This window comes from Lampetra fluviatilis, chromosome 54 (genome assembly GCF_964198595.1).
Source record: "Lampetra fluviatilis chromosome 54, kcLamFluv1.1, whole genome shotgun sequence".
Taxonomy (NCBI): domain Eukaryota; kingdom Metazoa; phylum Chordata; class Hyperoartia; order Petromyzontiformes; family Petromyzontidae; genus Lampetra; species Lampetra fluviatilis.
The window spans coordinates 9,532,622-9,555,912 of NC_136328.1; the positions used below are offsets into that span (position 1 = coordinate 9,532,622).

General features: G+C 51.4%; 1 protein-coding gene across 1 annotated transcript in view; it reads left to right on the plus strand.

Annotated features, from left to right (window-relative positions):
- Nucleotides 1-18,122, plus strand: part of LOC144949506 (sodium-dependent neutral amino acid transporter B(0)AT3-like) — a 36,536-nt gene extending 18,414 nt beyond the window's left edge. Inside the window, exons 7-13 of the mRNA XM_078879431.1 lie at nucleotides 3,671-3,799; nucleotides 4,090-4,246; nucleotides 5,399-5,467; nucleotides 5,641-5,776; nucleotides 6,450-6,609; nucleotides 15,656-15,818; nucleotides 17,832-18,122. Coding sequence (XP_078735557.1) covers nucleotides 3,671-3,799; nucleotides 4,090-4,246; nucleotides 5,399-5,467; nucleotides 5,641-5,776; nucleotides 6,450-6,609; nucleotides 15,656-15,818; nucleotides 17,832-18,122 — 1,105 coding nt within the window. The remainder of the gene's footprint in view (nucleotides 1-3,670; nucleotides 3,800-4,089; nucleotides 4,247-5,398; nucleotides 5,468-5,640; nucleotides 5,777-6,449; nucleotides 6,610-15,655; nucleotides 15,819-17,831) is intronic.
- The last annotated feature ends 5,169 nt before the right edge of the window (nucleotides 18,123-23,291 follow it).

Genomic DNA, 23,291 nt, shown 5'->3' on the forward strand with positions numbered 1-23,291 from the left:
ACACAACCCTCCAACACACACACACAACCCTCCAACACACACACACACACAACCCTCCAACACACACACACACACACATACACACAACCCTCCAACACACACAATCCTCCAACACACACACAACCCTGCAACACACATACACAACCCTCCAACACACACACACAACCCTCCAACACACACACAACCCTCCAACACACACAACCCTCCAACACACACACACCCACAACCCTCCAACACACACACACACACAACCCTCCAACACACACACACAGAACCCTCCAACACACACAATCCTCCAACACACACACACAACCCTCCAACACACACACAATCCTCCAACACACACACACACAATCCTCCAACACACACACACAACCCTCCAACACACACACAATCCTCCAACACACACACACACAATCCTCCAACACACACACACACAACCCTCCAACACACACACAATCCTCCAACACACACACAACCCTCCAACACACACACACAGAACCCTCCAACACACACACAACCCTCCAACACACACACACATACACACACAACCCTCCAACACACACAATCCTCCAACACACACACAACCCTCCAACACACACACACACAACCCTCCAACACACACACACAACCCTCCAACACACACACACAACCCTCCAACACACACAATCCACCAACACACACACACACACAACCCTCCAACACACACACACACACACAACCCTCCAACACACACAATCCTCCAACACACACACACACACAACCCTCCAACACACACACAATCCTCCAACACACACACACACAATCCTCCAACACACACACACACAACCCTCCAACACACACACACAACCCTCCAACACACGCACAATCCTCCAACACACACACACACAATCCTCCAACACACACACAACCCTCCAACATACACACAATCCTCCAACACACACACACACACAACCCTCCAACACACACACACAACCCTCCAACACACACACAATCCTCCAACAAACACACACACACATACAACCCTCCAACACACACACACACAACCCTCCAACACACACACAATCCTCCAACACACACACACACACACTCAACCCTCCAACACACACACAACCCTCCAACACACACACAACCCTCCAACACACACACACACAACCCTCCAACACACACACACACACAACCCTCCAACACACACACAACCCTCCAACACACACACAATCCTCCAACACACACACACACAACTCTCCAACACACACACACACAACCCTCCAACACACACACACAACCCTCCAACACACACACACAACCCTCCAACATACACACAACCCACCAACACACACACACATACAATCCTCCAACACACACACAACCCTCCAACACACACACACAACCCTCCAACACACACACACACAACCCTCCAACGCACACACACAACCCTCCAACATGCACACAATCCTCCAACACACACACACATATTCCTCCAATACACACACACACACAACCCTCCAACACACACACACACAACCCTCCAACACACACACAATCCTCCAACACACACACACACACACACACTCCTCCAACACACACACACAACCCTCCAACACACACACAATCCTCCAACACACACACAACCCTCCAACACACACACACAACCCTCCAACACACACACACACAACCCTCCAACACACACACACACACATACACACACAACCCTCCAACACACACAATCCTCCAACACACACACAACCCTGCAACACACATACACAACCCTCCAACACACACACACAACCCTCCAACACACACACAACCCTCCAACACACACAACCCTCCAACACACACACACCCACAACCCTCCAACACACACACACACACAACCCTCCAACACACACACACAGAACCCTTCAACACACACAATCCTCCAACACACACACACACACACACAACCCTCCAACACACACACAATCCTCCAACACACACACACAACCCTCCAACACACACACACAACCCTCCAACACACACACAATCTTCCAACACACACACACACACAATCCTCCAACACACACACAACCCTCCAACATACACACAATCCTCCAACACACACACACACACACACAATCCTCCAACACACACACACACACAACCCTCCAACACACACACACACACAACCCTCCAACACACACACAATCCTCCAACACACACAACCCTCCAACACACACACACACACAACGCTCCAACACACACGCACAATCCTCCAACACACACACACGCAACCCTCCAACACAGACACACACAACCCTCCAACATACACACAATCCTCCAACACACACACACAATCCTCCAACACACACACACAACCCTTCAACACACATACACACACAATCCTCCAACATACACACACACAACCCTCCAACACACACACAACTCTCCAACACACACACACACACAACCCTCCAACACACACACACACAACCCTCCAACACACACACAACCCTCCAACACACACACAATCCTCCAACACACACACAATCCTCCAACACACACACACAACTCTCCAACACACACACACACAACCCTCCAACACACACACACAACCCTCCAACACACACACACAACCCTCCAACACACACACACAACCCTCCAACATACACACAACCCACCAATACACACACACATACAATCCTCCAACACACAAACACACAACCCTCCAACACACACACACACAACCCTCCAACACACACACACACAACCCTCCAAAACACACACACAACCCTCCAACATACACACAATCCTCCAACACACACACACACACACAATCCTCCAACACACACACACAACCCTCCAACATACACACAATCCTCCAACACACACACACACAATCCTGCAACACACACAATCCTCCAACACACACACACACAACCCTCCAACACACACACACACAACCCTCCAACACACACACACACAACCCTCCAAAACACACACACAACCCTCCAACATACACACAATCCTCCAACACACACACACACAATCCTCCAACACACACACACAACCCTCCAACATACACACAATCCTCCAACACACACACACACAATCCTGCAACACACACACACAATCCTCCAACACACACACACACAACCCTCCAACACACACACACACAACCCTCCAACACACACACACACAACACTCCAACACACACACACACAACACTCCAACACACACACAACCCTCCAACACACACACACACAACCCTCCAACACACACACAACACTCCAGCACACAAACACAGCTTCTGTTTGGCAGCATGGAGGGGGCTACACGGGCGCGGGCTAGGGATGAGATGGAGTGATGGCAGTACAGGAGGACGTGGAGCTGAGTGGACTTGCCGATGACTGGGGTTGCGTTTTTGGCGATCGTGGGTACAAACTCGGCGACCCCAGTTTGATTCCCGCTGAATGCCAACACCAGTGATGAATATCTGAACCTGTCCTAGGCCTCCCCTAGGTCTACTCGGCTTCAAATGAGCACCTGGTGCGGTGTGTAAACATCAGCGCTGGGGAGACAAAGACGGCCGGGCGTGGTGCCAGCCAACCCATTCCGTTGTGTGCTGGCTAACAGCACTTTCCCCAACAGTGGGTGATGAGGCTGCACGGGGGGTCTTTGTCTTTGGCTGCAGGAACGACTGCGAGGTGGACGCGGTGACCATCGCTTGCATCAACAGCGCGACCTCGCTCTTCGCCTCCATCCCCATCTTCAGCATCCTGGGCTTCAAGGCCACAATGGCCTTTAACGGCTGCCTCGACGGGTGGGTGGGGGGCGGGGGTGGGTGGGTGGGTGGGTGGGGGGCGGGGTGGGGGACGGGTGGTGGGGGTGAGTGGAGGTACAGGGGGGGGGTTTGGGGAACGGAGGGGAGGGGGTAGGGGTGGGCAGGGAAGGGTGCTAGGGTAGAGTGGCAGCTGGGTGTTGTAACCTTCTGACCCCGTGCCCCTGCTGGACATGGGTGAAATAAAGCTTCATGGTTCATCAGATAAATCAAGATTATGATCGTGGGTGGTTGGTGTGCCCCCACCACCCCCGCTGCCCCCGACCCCCCAGGAACATCCTGTCCCTCGTGAACGAGTTCGACCTGCCCGAGGGCAACATCACGCGGGCCTCCTACGAAGCCGACCTCGCCGCACTCAATTCCACGTGGCCGGGCCGCGTGGACACGCTCGCCCTGCGCTACTGCGACCTCCAGGACTTCCTCAACCAGGTGGGGGGGGGGCGGGCGGGGTGGTGGAGGGGAAGCTCTCAGTGGGGGGAGGGGGTAATGAGTGGGTGGGGTGGCTGGAGGGTAACTCCTGTATGGAAGTTGAGGAGGCAGGCACCTTCAGGAGTCTTTCACAAAGTTGTGACACCACGGGGGAGTGAGTGGGCTTCTCAACGAGACTAAAACCACAAATTATTTTGTATTTGACCAGGTAAGGCCCTACTCAGCTATGTAGCTATTTTCAGAACCGACCTGTCCTCGAATGAGAGCTCAACAAAGTGGCTTATTATCATCATCATTTGGAAAGCTATAGCAGCCAAATATCCTAAATGCATGTCGATTCTCAATGTGGAGGGAAAACTCGGAGGACCTGGAGAAAAATCCACTCGACCACGAGAAGATAGACACGCAAACTCCAAAAATACAGCAGCAGGTGTCAGGGTTGGGATGGAACCCACGACCTCCTGTATAGCAGGCGAGGTAGCGACCAACTTACCACCGTGGCGGCCCTGCTCAGGGTGTTGGAGGAGGAAATATTCCTGGGTTGATTCATTAAAATTGAGGCGTTGTCCTCCAGGACTTGCTCAACAATGCACGGGACTGGGGAGAGGGACTGCTGGGGAGGGGCGAGGGGGGGGGCGAGTTCGCGGGTCTTGGGGACGATGGGGAGGGGGCCTCAACGGCGGCTCGTAAATTCTGGAACCTCCTGGGTCAAGGTCGAAGAGGCCGTGAAAGCCAATCGGCTGATGGACCGAACGTCCTGATGGTGTCTCTGTGGGAACACGGAGTTGAGCTCTCGCACCCTCGTGGAGGCCACGCCCCACGCACAGCTGGTGACGATCACTCCGTAGTGTGGACCGAGGTTCCTTGCCGACTACATCTGCAGGCAACGAACCTGCGGCGTTAGGTTCCAGCAAGGCTGACTGATGCAGCGTCTCCTTAGCAGCTCGAAACTGGGGCGGAGTTTCGCCTGCGTTTTTGAACCAATGCTGCCGATGAAATGCGCTCGCAGACAGCAGAAGGCCGTGTGTGGGGCTGATGGGATGTGTAAAACGCGCAATTGTATTTGTTGTGTGGAGGGAGGAGACTTGGGAAGGATGTGAGTTGTCCGCTCGTTAGGTGTAGTAATCCCTTCCCCCTCCTCCCCCCTGCCAGGCTGCGTCTGGGACCGGCCTGGCCTTCATCATCTTCACAGAAGCCATCGTTAACATGCCCGGCTCCCAGGTGAACACGCCCAGAGGTCACTCACTCACAGAGTCACTCACTCAGAGTCACTCACTCGCAGGGGTCACTCACTCGCGGTCCCCACTCGCACGCCCCTCGGGTGTGGACCCGGCACCCCCGGCTCGGCCATCGTGAGCCTCTGACCACGGGCGCGATGCGTCGCGTGGCCGCAGGTGTGGTCGGTGCTCTTCTTCATCATGCTCTTCATGCTGGGCCTCTCCACCATGTTCGGCAACATTGAGGGGATTATCAACCCGCTCACCGACCTCGGAGTCATCCCCAAGTCCATGCCCAAGGAGGCCGTCACAGGTACCTCGCTCGCTTCCGCACGGCGATGATGGGGACGATGGTAGTGCTGATGATTTTGTGCTGCCAATGAAGAGCGACCGTGAGAGATTGATATTAACGTGTTTGAGCCGTTCAAGTGCTTTGTGGTAAATTACAAACTCACCCATCTAGCCTCTCACCCATCCACCCACTCATCCATCCACCCACCCATTGATCCATTTATCCACCCACTCGCTCTCCTTTTCACCGACTCACTACACCCACTCATCCAATTACTCATCCACTCACACACTCATTCACCCACCCATTCACCCACTCAGTCACGTACCCACGCACACACTCACTCATCCACTCACTGACCCACCCACTCACCCATTCACCCATTGACTCACCCATCCACTCACTCGACCACTCACCCAAGAGGAGGCCATTGTGTGCCGCCATCACGAATCCAAATCCGAGCAGGATTCCACAGAGCACGGCCATTGACTCCCCTGGCACTGCAAACACATGGCAGGACCCTCCTGAACAAGGGTCGTGGGACTCGGCGAAGCTTCCATTGGTAATCGATTGGAGTGACGATGATGATGACGATGATGACTGATGACGATGATGACGATGATGACGATGATGACGATGATGACGATGATGACGATGATTGGTGGCGGGTGTGGTGGTGGCGGCGGCGGTGCAGGCGTGCTGTGCCTGGCGTGCATGCTGCTTGGCCTGGTGTTCACGCTGAGCTCAGGGAACTACTGGCTCACCGTCTTTGACAACTATGCCGGCTCGGTGCCACTGCTCATCATCGCCTTCTTCGAGGTCATCGCCGTCATCTACCTCTATGGCTATGACAGGTAGCGCCCCCCTCCCCCCCTCCCCCCCCAATCATCAAGATTGCCGCTACAACCGGGGGCCACATCGCCACCCATGCCCATCCTCGCAAACTGGTGGCCACAGGTAGGATCCACTGGTGCTGTCCACTGATGGTGCCCACTGATTCCCATCCGTGTGGTCACCTCATGTCTTGACTAAAACACACAGTCACTCAGCACAGCGCCCGACGGCCCTTAAACACCAAGCGGCCAGCAAAAAACAGCACTAACAACGTTGTAACGAGAATAGAGAAGTCATGTCTCGAATTGAGAGAGGTTCTTGTTGTGAGCGTGAGGGTAGAAGGGACGATGGTGGTGGTGATGATGGGAATGGGGATTCCAGAGTGGAGCGGAGCGAGGGAAAAAGCAGAGAGAGAAGTGCAGTGTGGTGAGTTGGTGGGTGGGTAAATAGATGGGTGATTGGATGGGTTACGTGGGGTGTGTTGTTGTATGTTGAGCGGTCGCACAGCGGTGAGTGGATTGCATTACGAACCCGGCGACCTGTGTTCGATTCCTGTTCACGGCCAACACTAGTGACGAATATCATAACCCATCCTCAAATTACACTGGTCTACAGCCAACATGCTTAAGAAATAAATGTAGTCCAACTTTACAAATTATGGGTCACTGAGAATGAAAATGATGCTTCAAATTGTTTATTGGCTCCAGTTTTCAAGATATGCTACTCGGCCAGTATATACGACCCTTGACTTGGGCATTATGGAGGATAAGTGAGTTATAAAGGGAATGGATCTCAATTTAAACCAGAAATGACTAAAATACATATTTTACTGGATCTATGAATACATCTATGACTGGGTTTGGACAGTCCTTGCTTTTTGAGCAAAACAATGAATGATGTAATCTGAACCTGGTATTGCATCATACATGATATGAATTACATCATGTTATTCCTAGAAGTTATGGATAATGCAATCATAACGAGTCTAGTGTTAATAAGTACAAAAAACAACAACAATAATAGTAGATGATGAGTTCGAAGGCGATGAATGGATACTAAGCGTTGTGTTCTGCCCTCCTTCTGAGAATTGGATGAGTTCACCACCAAGGGACACCAGAGGATTGTGTGACTGCAACCCTTTATTTCAAAGTGTTCTTCTGAGGAGCATTCGTGCATCTGTCATTATGACCAGATGCACAGCAATCAACCCCAATTCACACCATCTCACTGCTCAACCCCTGTACTGTACAGCGTCCACCCAAATCTGAATAGGTGCCCTGTACCCTGAATTGATTACTCTACTGGTGGGCGTGGCCTACTGTGCACTCACGTGACCCGATGGGCCAGATCTACGGTCATTATTACTTTCATTCACAATTATACTTGTGGTTAATTTACATTTAAGCCCATACCGGCTACATTCACCCCACCTGAACCACACTAATTATTGCACTCCTGTTTTCCAAAAAAATATATAGAACCTATCAGCATCTCTCACGACAGAGGCCACTAGACTTATCCAGTACAACACCGAGACGAGATGACCCAGCATCTGGACCCAAGTATACCTCTAGGACTTGGTCTCCTTATCACAGCTTAGTAGATACTCGCTTTAAAAGTAAGGAGAACATCGAGGATGAGCCGTCCCAGGTGTCCCCTTAGTTGAATGTGGTGCCTTATGCACCCCACTGGACTTGGTCACTCTTCTGCCTGAGCCTCCCGACACGTTTTGGTTCCCAAAAATAACCTACCCCTCTGGACAGGCAATAAGGGAAGAACAAATTAATAAATTAACAAAAACTTAATGAAATGCTCAACAAATCTCACAATGGCTGCCCATATTAAGCATTGGTTTCGACCTACGCCATAAGCCCATGTTACCCAGAATGGGTCTATGTAGCATAGTTTCAATTAGTCGGGTTATTGGCCGCACTTCCCTTCCAGCCCTTGTTCTATAAGGACACCCCAATTCATTATCATTCCCATTAGTCCCCACAATTTGTGTCGCTCGAGCTAAATTACCACCAGTACCCAAGTCTCTATCAAAAGTGTGTGATGAGCCACGACTGATCTCATTTTGTTAAGAATCATCTGGAGCAACTCGAGCTCCCAACGCCTCAGTTTCTTGCGCACTCACATCTCTTTAATCCACAGAACCTTGGATCAAACACAAATCACTGCTCCCATGAACAGAATAGCCGATCTGATCCCGAGAATCCTGAGTAGTCCCATCTCCAGCACCGTGTAGCACCCACGACATTGTGCGCTCAAAAGCCTCTTCATTCTCTAATGAAGCTCTTGAGCCCTCTGATCCTCTCAGTGACAATTCGCGACGCTCTGGTTCGGAGCTACTTTACCCATCACGGGATTCTGATCCACTCGCAGAAACAAACTCCTCGGTCATTTCTTCACCAGACACAGGGTCCACCACAGGTAAGATTTTTTTTTTCTCATAGCCTTCAGTAGCTGCTTGATGACATTCGAGCCCACTATGATATCGTTGGTTTGACCCGGAACCACCAAGGTTGGCACGACCATGCTTACTCCGCCCGTGCTTAATTGTTGGTCATAGACACACTTCGGTTGTGTCCGAATTCCGCCACAACCCACAAGAACCATGCGATCTGCTGGGTGTTTCACAAGATTCAAGCCTGCCTTCATCAACAGTCGCTCTGCCTATTCACTGATGGTGCATGCCATCGATCCCGAATCCAGCATGCCCTTTAGCTGTACTCGTCCCCCGACATTGACCGGAATGTAGAAAAGCTCGCTGAAGACATTCACTCTCTGAGATTCCTGGATTACTAGTGTGTGGTCCTTCGACAATGATCCTTGGACCTCAGCATGCAATTGTTGTAAGTCGACCTCAACCTGTTCGAGGGAATTATGAACACCCACACGGACCCTCTTTGAGTGTGAGTGATCTAGTTTAATGGCAGCTGATGTGAAGGCCTTCGATTGCCTGGTCCCTCTGCTGCACGTCCATTCTGCAGGGGGCAATCCCGTTTCCAATGACCAGCTGCAAAGCAAACGTAAGTTGGCCCCTCTGCAGTGCAGTAGTGTTGTGTGGTCTTCTTCAGAATATCCAAGAATGGTACCATCTTTCTCCACTTCCATGGTGAATCTGATGGATGGGTGTCTGGAATTGATGTGGTCCAAGAAGTGGTTCAATGCTGGTTGAGTCAGATGAGGAAGAGGATGAAACTTCTGGTCCTGAACCATCAAGGTCACATGACACAGATTTTCTCCCATCATCCTCCTCTGAACCACACCTCATAACACAAGGTAAACTGAAAGACCTTGTCAGGGATTTGGAACTACCCAAGAGTAAGGCAGAACTGTTGGGCTCCAGACTGCAGCAGTGGAATCTCCTGGCAGATGATGTTAGGGTTTCCATGTTCCGTGACCGTCAAAAGGATATTGTCCCATTCTTCATCTAAGGTGATCTTGTAGCCTGCAACAGCATCGATGGTGTGATGGTAGCCCTCAACATTGTTCATGATCCAGATGAGTGGAGACTGTTCATTGATTCATCGAAGATGAGTCTTAAAGCTGTTTGGCTGCATAATGGCAATGTTTTTCCATCAATTCCACTTGGGCATGTAGTCCATATGAAGGAAACCTATGATAACATGAAAATTTTTTGAGGTGCATAAACAATGACCAACATCAGTGGCAGCTTTGTGGCGATTTGACACGTTTTGAGACTAGGCTCTGAAGACGAGGCTCTAAAGAAAGCTGTCACTGGTGTGGACCAATCAGTTTCAAAGACAATGTACATACTGTCAGAGCATGGTTTTTTTGCATCTTCACCACAGGTATATGTGGTTAATGCAGACGTGATTCCTTGCAAAGGTTTCAGTTTGGTGTTTTAACATCTTAACACCTGTTTTATTGCCAGAAAGGGGAAACCCTATTATCATGATTTAAAGGTTGTTGCTCTCTTGCTTGATCTGCAGACTGGATACACAAAGTATTGCTGCTTTCTCGGCGAATGGGATAGTCGTGCGAGAGATTCCCACTACATTAAGATAGATTGGCCACTCTGACAGTCATTGGAACCTGGGAGGAAAAGTGTTCAGCATCCACCACTTGTTGAATCAAGGAAGATGTTGTTACCACCCTTACACATCAAGTTGGGCCTGATGAAGAACTTTGTCGAAGCCATGGACAAAACAAAAGCAGCTTTCAAGTACCTCCGTGGAAAAATTTCAAGGTGAAGTGAAGCTCAGATAAAGCGAAGACAAAGGAAGGCGTCTTTGTTGGTCCTCAGATTCGTGAACTTCTTCGAGATGAGGCAGTTGACAGCGCACTGCGTGGCAAGAAATGGAAAGCCTTCCAGTTAGTGGCAACACATTTTCTCGGAAACAACAAGGCAGACAACTACAGGGAGTTGGTGGAAAACCTCAAGGCATACAAAAGCCTTGGATGCAACATGTCACTAAAGATACATTGTTTGCACTCTCATCCAGATTTTTTCCACTGAACTGCGGAGCAGTGAGCGAAGAGCATGGCGAGCGATTTCAGCAGGACATTGCAACGATGGAGAAACGCTATCAGGGCAAATGGAGCCCATCAATGCTTGCAGACTATTGCTGGACAGTGACAAGAGATGCTCCATTTAATGAATACAAGAGACAAGCCAAGAAGCGCCGAGTAGACACTGAATAAGGACTAAATAATATCCTTTTATATATACATAATAGTTTTTTGCCTTTTGTTTCATAATACATTCTATTTATATAACCCTTTTGCTGACTTTTAAAGTGTTACATTAACAGGACAGGTGACATGTTATCATATTAAGCAACCATAAACACATGAAAAGACCTCGGTTTACAATTTATGAGAAACTCTACTATCTACACAATATAAAATGTAAAAACTTAAATATCTTGGGAACAGTAGCCAAACAGTTGTTTTAATTGTCATATTTTAATTCAGCACGTCAAAATCCATAATAAACAGCACATTTAACCTCGGAAGCAGATCACATCTAAGAAATTGCAGACCAGTGTGTTCTCGGTGCGGTGTGTAAATATCACCACTAGTGCGACAAAGGCAGCTAGCCGGTGTGATACCAGAAGCACTTTCCAATGTTTGAGTAACTTTAGACAAGATAAAGGTAAAGATTCCCCTTATCGCCTTAACATACTTTTGGGAACAGGCACTGGCCACCCACCCCGTCTTGTACTGTGTCGACCTTTCTAGGTGCGGCTAAAGTATTCCACCAAAAGTATGGTTAAGGCTACACAGGGGACCTTTGTCTTGTGTGTGTGTGTGTGTGTTGTCTGCGCTAAGAACCCGGCTACCCGAGTTCCAGTCCCATTGAGGGCCAACATCGGTGGTGAATCTATGAACGGGTCGTGGGTGTCCCTCGGTCGGCTCAGCCTTGAATTAGTACCTGTTGCGATGTGTAGACACCCACCCCCTCGTCAATCATGCGAAACTCGAATAGGTGGTCACTTTTCAGAAATATTGGTCTTTGGTGTGTTTATGAGTGTGTGTGTGTGCGTGTGTTCGTACAGGTGTATGTGTTTATGAGTATGTTTATGTCGCTCCACATGAAGTGTCGGGTCTTATTGGCCACAGTTTTGCCCTCCCTTCTCTATTCATAATACTCCCTTCTCTATGCTTGCGAAACGTGGGGCCCTTTAAAGTAACATCTCCACCTATTTAAAATATTCAGGCTGGCCTGACTACGATCCATCTAGAGTTTGACCACGCTGGATTGTGTGAGGAGCTCAGATTCTGGAAAGATCTTAATAAAGTTCCATCGGTGAGCTCCCCGAGTAGGCGAGGCTGCGTTGGCTGGGTCACGAGGCCCGCAAGCCCAGCCACCGCATGCCCAGCCACCGCATGCCCAGCCACCGCATGCCCAGCCACCGCATGCCCAGCCACCGCATGCCCAGCCACCGCATGCCCAGCCACCGCATGCCCAGCCACCGCATGCCCAGCCACCGCATGCCCAGCCACCGCATGCCCAGCCACCGCATGCCCAGCCACCGCATGCCCAGCCACCGCATGCCCAGCCACCGCATGCCCAGCCATCGCAAGCCCAGCCACCGCATGCCCAAGCAGCTTCTGTTTAGCCGCATAGAGGGGGCTAAACGGACGCGGCATGGACTGGAGAAGAGATGGAGTGATGCGCTACAGACGGACGTGGAGCTGAGTGGACGTGCCAATGGTGTCAATATCGGTCTTTATGGGGGAGGCTCGTGAAGGATGTCGCTACTGGGCAGTTGGAGGCTGTCGCCCCCCAGCAACAGCAGAGGGCAGAGGAGCGACGCTCACAACAACGAGCGGAGCGCCGAGCGGCTAAAACAGTGCAAGTTGGTACAGGAGGGAGCAAAGGTGGTGCATCAGCCATTCATCGACCCATGGCACCTGCTGGGTCTATCCCGTGACCTGCTGGCGAGCCTTCGGCACTTTGCGCAATGACCCCAAAGTGCACTTGGCGTGGCTCAAGTGCCGGGGTGACGTCTCTGCCATTTGATGGCGGCTGTTGTGTTTATGGGTCTGTGTGTGAGAGTATGTGCCAATTTATGGCTGTGTTATAGTTGTGTGTGTGTAGGTTTATCGGGCGTGGTGCTGGCGACCCACCCCCTCGTGTGCCGTGCCGGCCTTCATCGGTGCCATTCGCTAACAGCACTTGCCCCAACAGTCTGTTAAGGCTACACGGGGAGTCTTTGTCTATGTGTGTGTGTATATATAGGTAGTAGTGAGTGTACAGGTGAGTGTACGAGTGTTTATATGTGCGTGAGGGTCGAGGTGAGGGTAGAGGTGAGCGTGTTACTGATGGGTGTGTGAGTGTAGAGGTGAGCGTGCGAGTGTTTGTGAGTGTTTGTGAGCGTGTTACTGATGGGTGTGTGAGTGTAGAGGTGAGTGTGCGAGTGTTTGTGAGCGTGTTACTGATGGGTGTGTGAGTGTAGAGGTGAGTGTGTGAGTGTTTGTGAATGTTTGTGAGCGTGTTACTGATGGGTGTGCGAGTGTAGAGGTGAGTGTGAGTGTTTGTGAGTGTGTTACTGATGGGTGTGTGAGGGTAGAGGTGAGTGTGTGAGTGTGTGACTGTGTTGTTGATGGGTGTGTGAGTGTGGAGGTGAGTGTGAGTGTTTGTGAGTATAGAGGTGAGTGTGCGAGTGTTTGTGAGTGTTTGTGAGCGTGTTCCTGATGGGGGTGTGAGTGTAAACGGGAGTGTGAGTGTTTGTGAGCGTGTTGCTGTCTGTGCCAGACGCCGCCGTCTGCGTGGCGGAGACCAGGCGGGGACTTTTTATCCCCCACCCCGCCCCCGCATCCCACCACACTCCCCGCACGGCACCACACCACACCGAACCCCCCACCACACAGCCCCCCACCACACCCCACCATACCGCCCCCACCACACTGGCCCCAGCACCCACACACCAGCACGCCGCACCGCCCCACGCGGGGGCAGGGGAGGTCGAGAGCGTCCCGGGAGCGAGGGTGGTGATCCACCATCCCCCGCGGGTTGGGAGACGGAGCGACGGTGGAGACAGTTCCCCGTGTGAGGAGCGGCTGCGTTCTCCTGGGTGGATCGCAGATTGTTGAAGCGATGATCATTCTCCCACTCTGTTTGGCTGCCGTGACGCTGCTTACAGATCAGCTGCGAGTGAATCACTCAACAGACCCGAGCCGCTTTATCATTTTGCTCTTCGGTTTACTCTGGATGTGCCGTACGGGACTCGCCGTTGCGACCTCTACTTTCAATCCAATCTCACATCACTCGATGCAAGAATACGTCTTCATTGGGCCTTGTTCATCCATGAATTCCTTTTTGGAAAATCTGTGCTATGCTTAGCTAATTCATGAACCCCATTGTCAAACCCATGAAAGTTAAGATATCCATATAATTGCCTTTTAACTATCCCAAGAACAAGAATTTGAATCGGTGACAACGCCTTTGCCATTGCAGCACCAACGCTTTGGAACAACAACCTCGTTTCCTTCCGTAACATCATACATCTTCCTTCAAGGAATATTCTAAATTAGAACATTCGTGCTGGATAGAGCCACATTTGGCAGTATGATGTGTAACTGTGGCCCTTGCCCGTGTGTCGATGGTGACATTTTAACGTTCAATTTCATCGAGTGATTGTGTTGTCTTGGTGTGGTCTGGGACTGTTCTTGCTCTCAGTTTGTTGTCTTGCCCAAGCTTGCGAACTGATGTACTTATGCAATTAGAACTTATATAGTTTATTTATTTTATATTCAAGGGGCGCCACGGTGACGCGATGTCATCTTCCTCGCCTGGTGTGCAAGAGGTCAGGGGTTAGATCCCGACCCTGACGCCTGCTGAATATTTGTAGTTTGCATGTTCTCCCCATGGTCGTGTGGATTTTTCTCCGGGTCCTCCGGTTTTTCCTTCCACATTTAGAATCCACATCACGCATTTAGATTATTTGGCTGCTATACATTTCCACGTGATAAGCCACTTCGTTGAGCAATCATTTGTGGCCAGGTCGGTGCTAAAAATGAGCTATATAGCTCAGTGAGCCTTATCTGGTAAGATAAAAATGGTTTAGCTTTAGATTATTTATTTATATGTTAGTGATTTGTTTACCTTTCCTATACTTTGCACTCCTATCGTTACAGTATTTGTATTGTTTCATGTAACTTTCTGACGTACCCCTACTGGACATCTGTGAAAAAGAGCTTTATAGCTCATCGGATTTCTCCAGGATAGATATTCTGATTTTGAGAGGAATGCAGGCCTCTATCCAGCAGTGGGCTGACCATGCCTGGATGACGATCATGATGGTGATAGAATGACATCACTATTACTGTCAAGACTGAGGCAGAGAGAGACAGTGAGAGGGAGGTAAAGAGAGAGAGACAGAAAGGCCGAGAGAGAGACAGAGAGAGAGAGAGGCAGAGAGACAGGGAAACAAGGAGGGAGAGAGGCAATGAGAGAGACAGGGAGACTGAGGTAGACAAGAGACCAAGAGCCAGTGAGAAGCAGGAGACTGCGATAGAGACACAGCTACACACGGTACGAGTGGTGGGGGTCGCTCGCGTCACGATGACCCCGATGACCTTTGCATCCAGGTTCAGCAGCGACCTCAAATTCATGACGGGGAGGAAGCCCAACTACTACTGGATGGTGACGTGGCGCTTCATCAGCCCCCTGCTGCTCGTCGTCGTCTTCGTCGCCTACATCGTCGTGCAGACCCAGACCCCGCTCACCTACGAGTCCTGGAACCCCAAGTTTGTGAGTCACGTGTACTCCGCTGCTGGATAGTAACCGGCCACTCCGTCGATCGACCGCGGTCACGCGAGCGCACGTGACGGAACTTGGCGTGTTCGTCGGTCAGCCCACGTCACCTGGGTCTGTGCCGTGACATCCTCCTGCACCTCGCCTTGCACAGCAGTCAAGTCACATGGCACCTGGGTCTGTCCCGTGACTTCCTGCCAGCAATGGGCTTTTAACACATCACGCGAAGAGCTCAAAGCACGCCTAGCTTGTCACGAGCGCCGTGGTAACGTCACCACCACTTAGCGGCAAACGGTGGCCGTTGTTAACAAGCAAAAGTATCTCATAGACGACGTTTTGGTCAATGGCAGACGCCACATGGCACTGCCTCTGGTGACGTCACGTGTCACTGTTACGTGTTGTCGTGTCGCCTATCACGTAACAATGACGAGCGGGTAGAGAGCCAGGACCGGCGCTAACAGCCATTGCCCGAGCTCTGCGGTGCTCCAGTAGGGGGTGACGTTGCTGCCGTGCGATCCATTCTTAGAATTGTTTACCCTGACGATGCCGCCGGCACACAGTGGCACTCCTCTTGTGAAGGACGTCACGTGGTTTTTAACGTCCGCTGGGAGTGATGCGGACGGCGCGTGTAAGTAGCGGCAGTCGTGGTCCTGTTACAGTGAGTGCAGTGGACTATCGATTATCCGCGTTTGGTTTATCCAACTTGCAGATTAACCGCACACCTGAGATTTTGACGTAAATTGATGACTAATAGATTTTCCCTTAAGCCCAAATTAATAATCTAATAACGGTTACACATTGTTATTCTTGAAAATGTTTACTACAAGTCACGTGCTTACACCGAACAAATATCTGCTCCAGTTATTCAGAAATCCACTCTACAGTACAGTAGTTGCATATCTCTATACCCGTAGGCGGAGTTCGATTGATGTTGATTGGCGTGGCTCTGCTGCTGTCCACTTATTGGGCGCAGTCTTCTGCTGCGCGGGAGCAGGAAAGTGTTATCACTGAGCACGCGCATCGATCGGTCAATTCTTTTCAAAAGTTTTTAGTTTTGTTCATTAACAAATTACATTTTGTTACCTTAAACATAATTTTTACCTATATTAGTAGTTTTTGGCCTAGAGACCCGCTGAAATGGATATTGTTGGATAATACGCGATCTTCAATTATTCTGAATTATTTGCGGTCGTCCTTCATGCAGACAATCAGGAGGCTACTGCACGCGCACCGCAGCAGCAGTGGTGTCCAGGGTGGCCGTGGAGCCGAACCGCTAACCTCCCCAAGAGCGAGCAGGGAGCCCTGCGGCGCTGTGAGACAAAACTCAAACCAGACACCCCACAAAATCACCATTTGGCGATCTACCCATATGTAGAAGAAAGTAGGCGTGGCATTGCCTCGTGGGGGCGTGTCTATGCCCATGCCTGGTCTTGTGGAGCCCGAATCGAGGTGTCTGCATTATCGATTCTGCTCACAGTCGAGCCGACAGCAACGTTAGAGCATCGATTCACCGACGGTTAATCACTGCGTGGATTCATTGGCAAGAGATTCACCGATCGAGTAATCACATTGGCTAGCACGGCGCCGTGTGATTGGCTGACATCTGCGTGGTCGGTGATTCGCTCGCAGGCCGTTTCTATTGTTCGTTTGTCGGCCATGATGGACAGAGAAGGCAGAAGGTGATGCCGTGGGGGTGGCACCGTCGCGCCGGGGGGGTAACACCGTGGGAGGTGGCTCGTGCTCACTGCATACTAACCAACGTCACACGCGTAGAACGCGCCATCAGCCCTGCCCCTGGCCCTGCTCGGCCCCAATTGAGATCGCATTACTGCTGACGCCGGCGTGTGTAGCACAGTTTGGTTCTGTTTCAGCTCAGATGTGCCAGTGGAAAGAGGTTTACACGAGTGTCTTTCTGTATCTCTCTCTGCTTCTGCCGCTCTCTCTGCATCTCTCTGTCTCTCCCTCTCTCTTTCTCCACCTCTCTGCACGTTCATCGCCGGGCGGTTGCAGTCTGACTTCCCGCAGAAGGAGCAGCTCCCCTACCCGGCCTGGATGATCTTCATCATCGTCCTGCTCGTCGCCCTGCCCTGCCTCTTCATTCCGGGAGTCGCCATCTACCGCCTCATCCGGTGTCGCTGGCACCGCAGCGACATCCCGGACATCACCACCCTGGCCGGGGCGAAGGGCGACGATGAAGATGGAAGCGACAACTTGGCCTACATGGGTGGTGACGATGATGATGATGATAAGCGCTCAGAAGAGGGGGGGGAAAAGATACCGGACAAGGGAGTGAAAGTGTAGGGAGATGGGTGCAGGAGGAGCGAAGGGGTGTGCGGTTCATAATGGCCGGTCACCATAGACCATCACAGAGACCCATAGACCATCATAGAGACCCATAGACTGACATAGAGACCCATAGACTTACATAAACATCTATAGACATACAGAGACCAATAGACTCACATAGAGATCCATAGACTCACATAGACACCCATAGACATACAGAGACCAATTGATTCACATACAGACCCACATAAAGACCAATAGACTCACACAAAGACTAATAGACTCACAGAGACCCATAGCCACACACAGAGACCCATAGACTCGTACAGAGACCCATAGAGGCCATAGACTCACACAGAGTGAGTTGTGATGAAACAGGATTCTCAGGTGTCGTGATTCTGACTTTGTGGTGCTAGTCCTGACGATACTTGGCGCAGCTTCAGGTAAATTGTCGCAAATCTGATCGCTGCTGAATCTTGCTGTGTGAATTGTTACTCACCACTGGTGCACTGGTGGTGAGGGGGTGAGTAAGAATTGCTATCTAACGCACCACTGGTGGTGAGAAATAATTCCTCTCCCCGCCCGCCCCTGGCAGTGTGCGGCTGCGGGATAAGAGTCCTCTGTGTGCCGCTATCGCCGGTGGTTACGTCTCTGATGACCTCTGGAACATTGCCCCGCCTTAGCATGCCCGTACGTTCCCCCCCCCGCCCCCCTGTTTCCTCACGGGCTTCTCCTCCCATAGCTAACCCCACACCCACAGTGGAACTGGCATCGGCCAACCAACCCCACATCCCCGACTGCTGCAACCAACTTGACGAGAGTCTTGAGACTCGGTGAGACTCTCCCGGGGGGATAGACGAGGGGGCTGATGTCGGTGTGCTGGTGGCTCAGCGGGTCAGTGGCATGGATTCGATCCCAAGAAACGGGGTTCGAATCCAGACCCAGGTTTTCAGCCTCCCGACCAACTGTGATGAAACCGGATTCTCACAGTGTCAAATAGCCAGTCACTCACAAGCGGACAGTCGCCTCCCTGTCGCTCTTCTGTCGCTACTACTGCCGTGGTCACCGTTCCCGTGAACTTCACTCCGCTGGCTTCCTCCTCCTGTGCTGAGGACTCGGTCCGTACAGACGCTGACTGAGTCGTCTCATCCAGCACACGGTGTGCAACCAGCACCACAACCACCACCACGTGGTGCTCAACCACCACACGACAAATCACAACATCTCACCCACCCACTCATATACTCACCCACCCACTCACACACCCATTCACACATCCACTCACCTACCCACTTTGCCACTCTCCCACTCACCTCACTGCCACTCACCTCACTGCCACTCACCTCACCTCCCTCGCGCTTCTCCACTCTGGAATCCCCTCCTCCCGTCGTCTCTTTCCCCCATTCTATTACAATAATAATAAGAACCTTGCTCAATTCTATTCAAATGTCAACTCTAATTACCAATTACAACCCTCTAATAGTGCTGCTTGTTGCTGGACGTTTGACGCTTTGAGCCTGTGCCCAGAAACTGTTGACTTGTATGTTGAGGGCAGGGAGTCAGATTCTCCATCCCAGCGCTGGCAACAGCAGCAGGAGTCCAACTCAGGCAGAATTTGTGCAGCATCAGCAGCATCTGTGACAGCTGCTCGGAGTTGCAGAACAAGAACATTGGCGAGGCACAGATGTATCGCCGGCATCGGGAGCCGGGGAGAGAGATGTTCTAGCAGCTTCCCAGGGAGGTTTCATTCTTTCCTGAAGGTCCCTGCCTGATGGGGCAGTTGAACGCCAACAACCTCAACTCTGCACTCCACAGGAGCACTCCGATGTCCACTGCCGTTGGCGGAACCCGAGAGCCCAGAGCCCCGTCCAGAGGTTAGGCGGCGCTCTGGTGACTAGATGTTAACTCCCTCGCCTGGCGCGCAGGAGCTCGTTGGGTCCAACGCCACCCTGACGCCTGCTGCTGTATATTTTGAGTCTGCGTGTCTCTCCGTGGTCGCGTAGATTTTTCTCCGTGTCCTCCGGAGATTCCCCTCCACATGTCGAGTCAACATCACCACGCGTTCAAAGTTAGTCGGCTGCTGTAAATGTCCACGTGACGATAAGCAGCTTCGTTGCACTATAATTTGTGATAGCCAGGCCGCTTCTGAAACATTTTACAACGGAGTTTATAGTTCAGTTTTAGATCGACGCCACCGCCCATGGCTCTGTGGGGTCCGCTCACGAGGTACAGGCGCAGCGCCTACATTTTGCTGGCTCACGTCCCCTGCTGGCGGGGAGGGCCGGCACCACCACCACTTAGCGAGCCAGCTCCACGGGGTCTTCGTGGCAACCTCGTCCCCGCTGGGCCGCAGTTGGTCCTGGAGGAAGCAGAAGGAGAAGAGGTTTTGGGAGTGAGCCACAGGCCCGGGGCGACCCGCACGTTATCCCACCACGCTCGTTCGGAGCTGCCCATCGACTCGACCTGCCGCGGTGTGCTGAGCGCGGTCATTCGGCGGGGTGGACGCGGGGAGGCGTCTGGGGGAGGGGGTTTGTTGTTGTGAATCTCGCGCTTTTGTTTCAACTGCCATGCCGGGAGATTGGATCTACGCATCCCCTGTCAATCACATCACCTGTCAATCACATCGCCTGTCAATAACGCCGTCCCCTGTCAATCACATGACCTGTCAATCACACCACCTGTCAATCACTCACCTGTCAATCACACCACCTGTCAATCACACCACTTGTCAATCACTCACCTGTCAATCATACCGCCTGTCAATCACATCGCCTGTCAATCACACCGCCTGTCAATCACATCACCTGTCAATCACACCACTTGTCAATCACACCACCTGTCAATCACTCACCTGTCAATCACACCACTTGTCAATCACTCACCTGTCAATCACAACGCCTGTCAATCACACCGCCTGTCAATCACACCACCTGTCAATCACATCACCTGTCAATCACACCGCCTGTCAATCACACCGCCTGTCAATCACACCACCTGTCAATCACACCGCCTGTCAATCACATCGCCTGTTAAATACATCGCCTGTCATTCACATCGCCTGTCAATTACACCGCCTGTCAATCACACCACCTGTCAATCACGCCACCTGTCAATCACACCACTTGTCAATCACATCTCCTGTCAATCACACCGCCTATCAATCACATCGCCTGTCAATCACACCGCCTGTCAATCACACCGTCTGTCAATCACATCGCCTGTCAATCACACCGCCTGTCAATCACACCGCCTGTCAATCACACCGCCTGTCAATCACACCGCCTGTCAATCACACCACCTGTCAATCACTCACCTGTCAATCACACCACCTGTCAATCACACCATCTGTCAATCACACCACCTGTCAATCACTCACCTGTCAATCACACCGCCTGTCAATCACACCGCCTGTCAATCACACCGCCTGTCAATCACACCGCCTGACAATCACACCGCCTGTCAATCACACCACCTGTCAATCACACCACCTGTCAATCACATCGCCTGTCAATTACACCGCCTGTCAATCACACCACCTGTCAATCACGCCACCTGTCAATCACACCACTTGTCAATCACATCTCCTGTCAATCACACCGCCTATCAATCACATCGCCTGTCAATCACACCGCCTGTCAATCACACCGTCTGTCAATCACACCGCCTGTCAATCACACCGCCTGTCAATCACACCGCCTGTCAATCACACCGCCTGTCAATCACACCACCTGTCAATCACTCACCTGTCAATCACACCACCTGTCAATCACACCATCTGTCAATCACACCACCTGTCAATCACTCACCTGTCAATCACACCGCCTGTCAATCACACCGCCTGTCAATCACACCGCCTGTCAATCACACCGCCTGACAATCACACCGCCTGTCAATCACACCACCTGTCAATCACACCACCTGTCAATCACACCGCCTGTCAATCACATCGTCTGTCAATCACACCGCCTGTCAATCACACCGTCACCTGTCAATCACACCGCCTGTCAATCACATCGCCTATCAATCACACCACCTGTCAATCACACCGCCTGTCAATCACACCACCTGTCAATCACACCACCTGTCAATCACACCGCCTGTCAATCACATGACCTGTCAATCACATGACCTGTCAATCACACCGCCTGTCAATCACATGACCTGTCAATCACACCGCCTGTCAATCACACCATCTGTCAATCACATCACCTGTCAATCACATGACCTGTCAATCAGATCGCCTGTCAATCACATCGCCTGTCAAGCACATGACCTGTCAATCACATCGCCTGTCAATCACATCGCCTGTCAATCACACCACCTGTCAATCACATCGCCTGTCAAACACACCACCTGTCAATCACATCGCCTGTCAATCACATCGCCTGTCAATCACATCGCCTGTCAATCACTCACCTGTCAATCACACCACCTGTCAATCACACCACCTGTCAATCACACCACCTGTCAATCACACAGCCTGTCAATCACATGACCTGTCAATCACATGACCTGTCAATAACGCCGTCCCCTGTCAATCACATGACCTGTCAATCACACCACCTGTCAATCACTCACCTGTCAATCACACCACCTGTCAATCACACCACTTGTCAATCACTCACCTGTCAATCATACCGCCTGTCAATCACATCGCCTGTCAATCACACCGCCTGTCAATCACATCACCTGTCAATCACACCACTTGTCAATCACACCACCTGTCAATCACTCACCTGTCAATCACAACGCCTGTCAATCACACCGCCTGTCAATCACACCACCTGTCAATCACATCACCTGTCAATCACACCGCCTGTCAATCACACCGCCTGTCAATCACACCACCTGTCAATCACACCGCCTGTCAATCACATCGCCTGTTAAATACATCGCCTGTCATTCACATCGCCTGTCAATTACACCGCCTGTCAATCACACCACCTGTCAATCACGCCACCTGTCAATCACACCACTTGTCAATCACATCTCCTGTCAATCACACCGCCTATCAATCACATCGCCTGTCAATCACACCGCCTGTCAATCACACCGTCTGTCAATCACATCGCCTGTCAATCACACCGCCTGTCAATCACACCGCCTGTCAATCACACCGCCTGTCAATCACACCGCCTGTCAATCACACCACCTGTCAATCACTCACCTGTCAATCACACCACC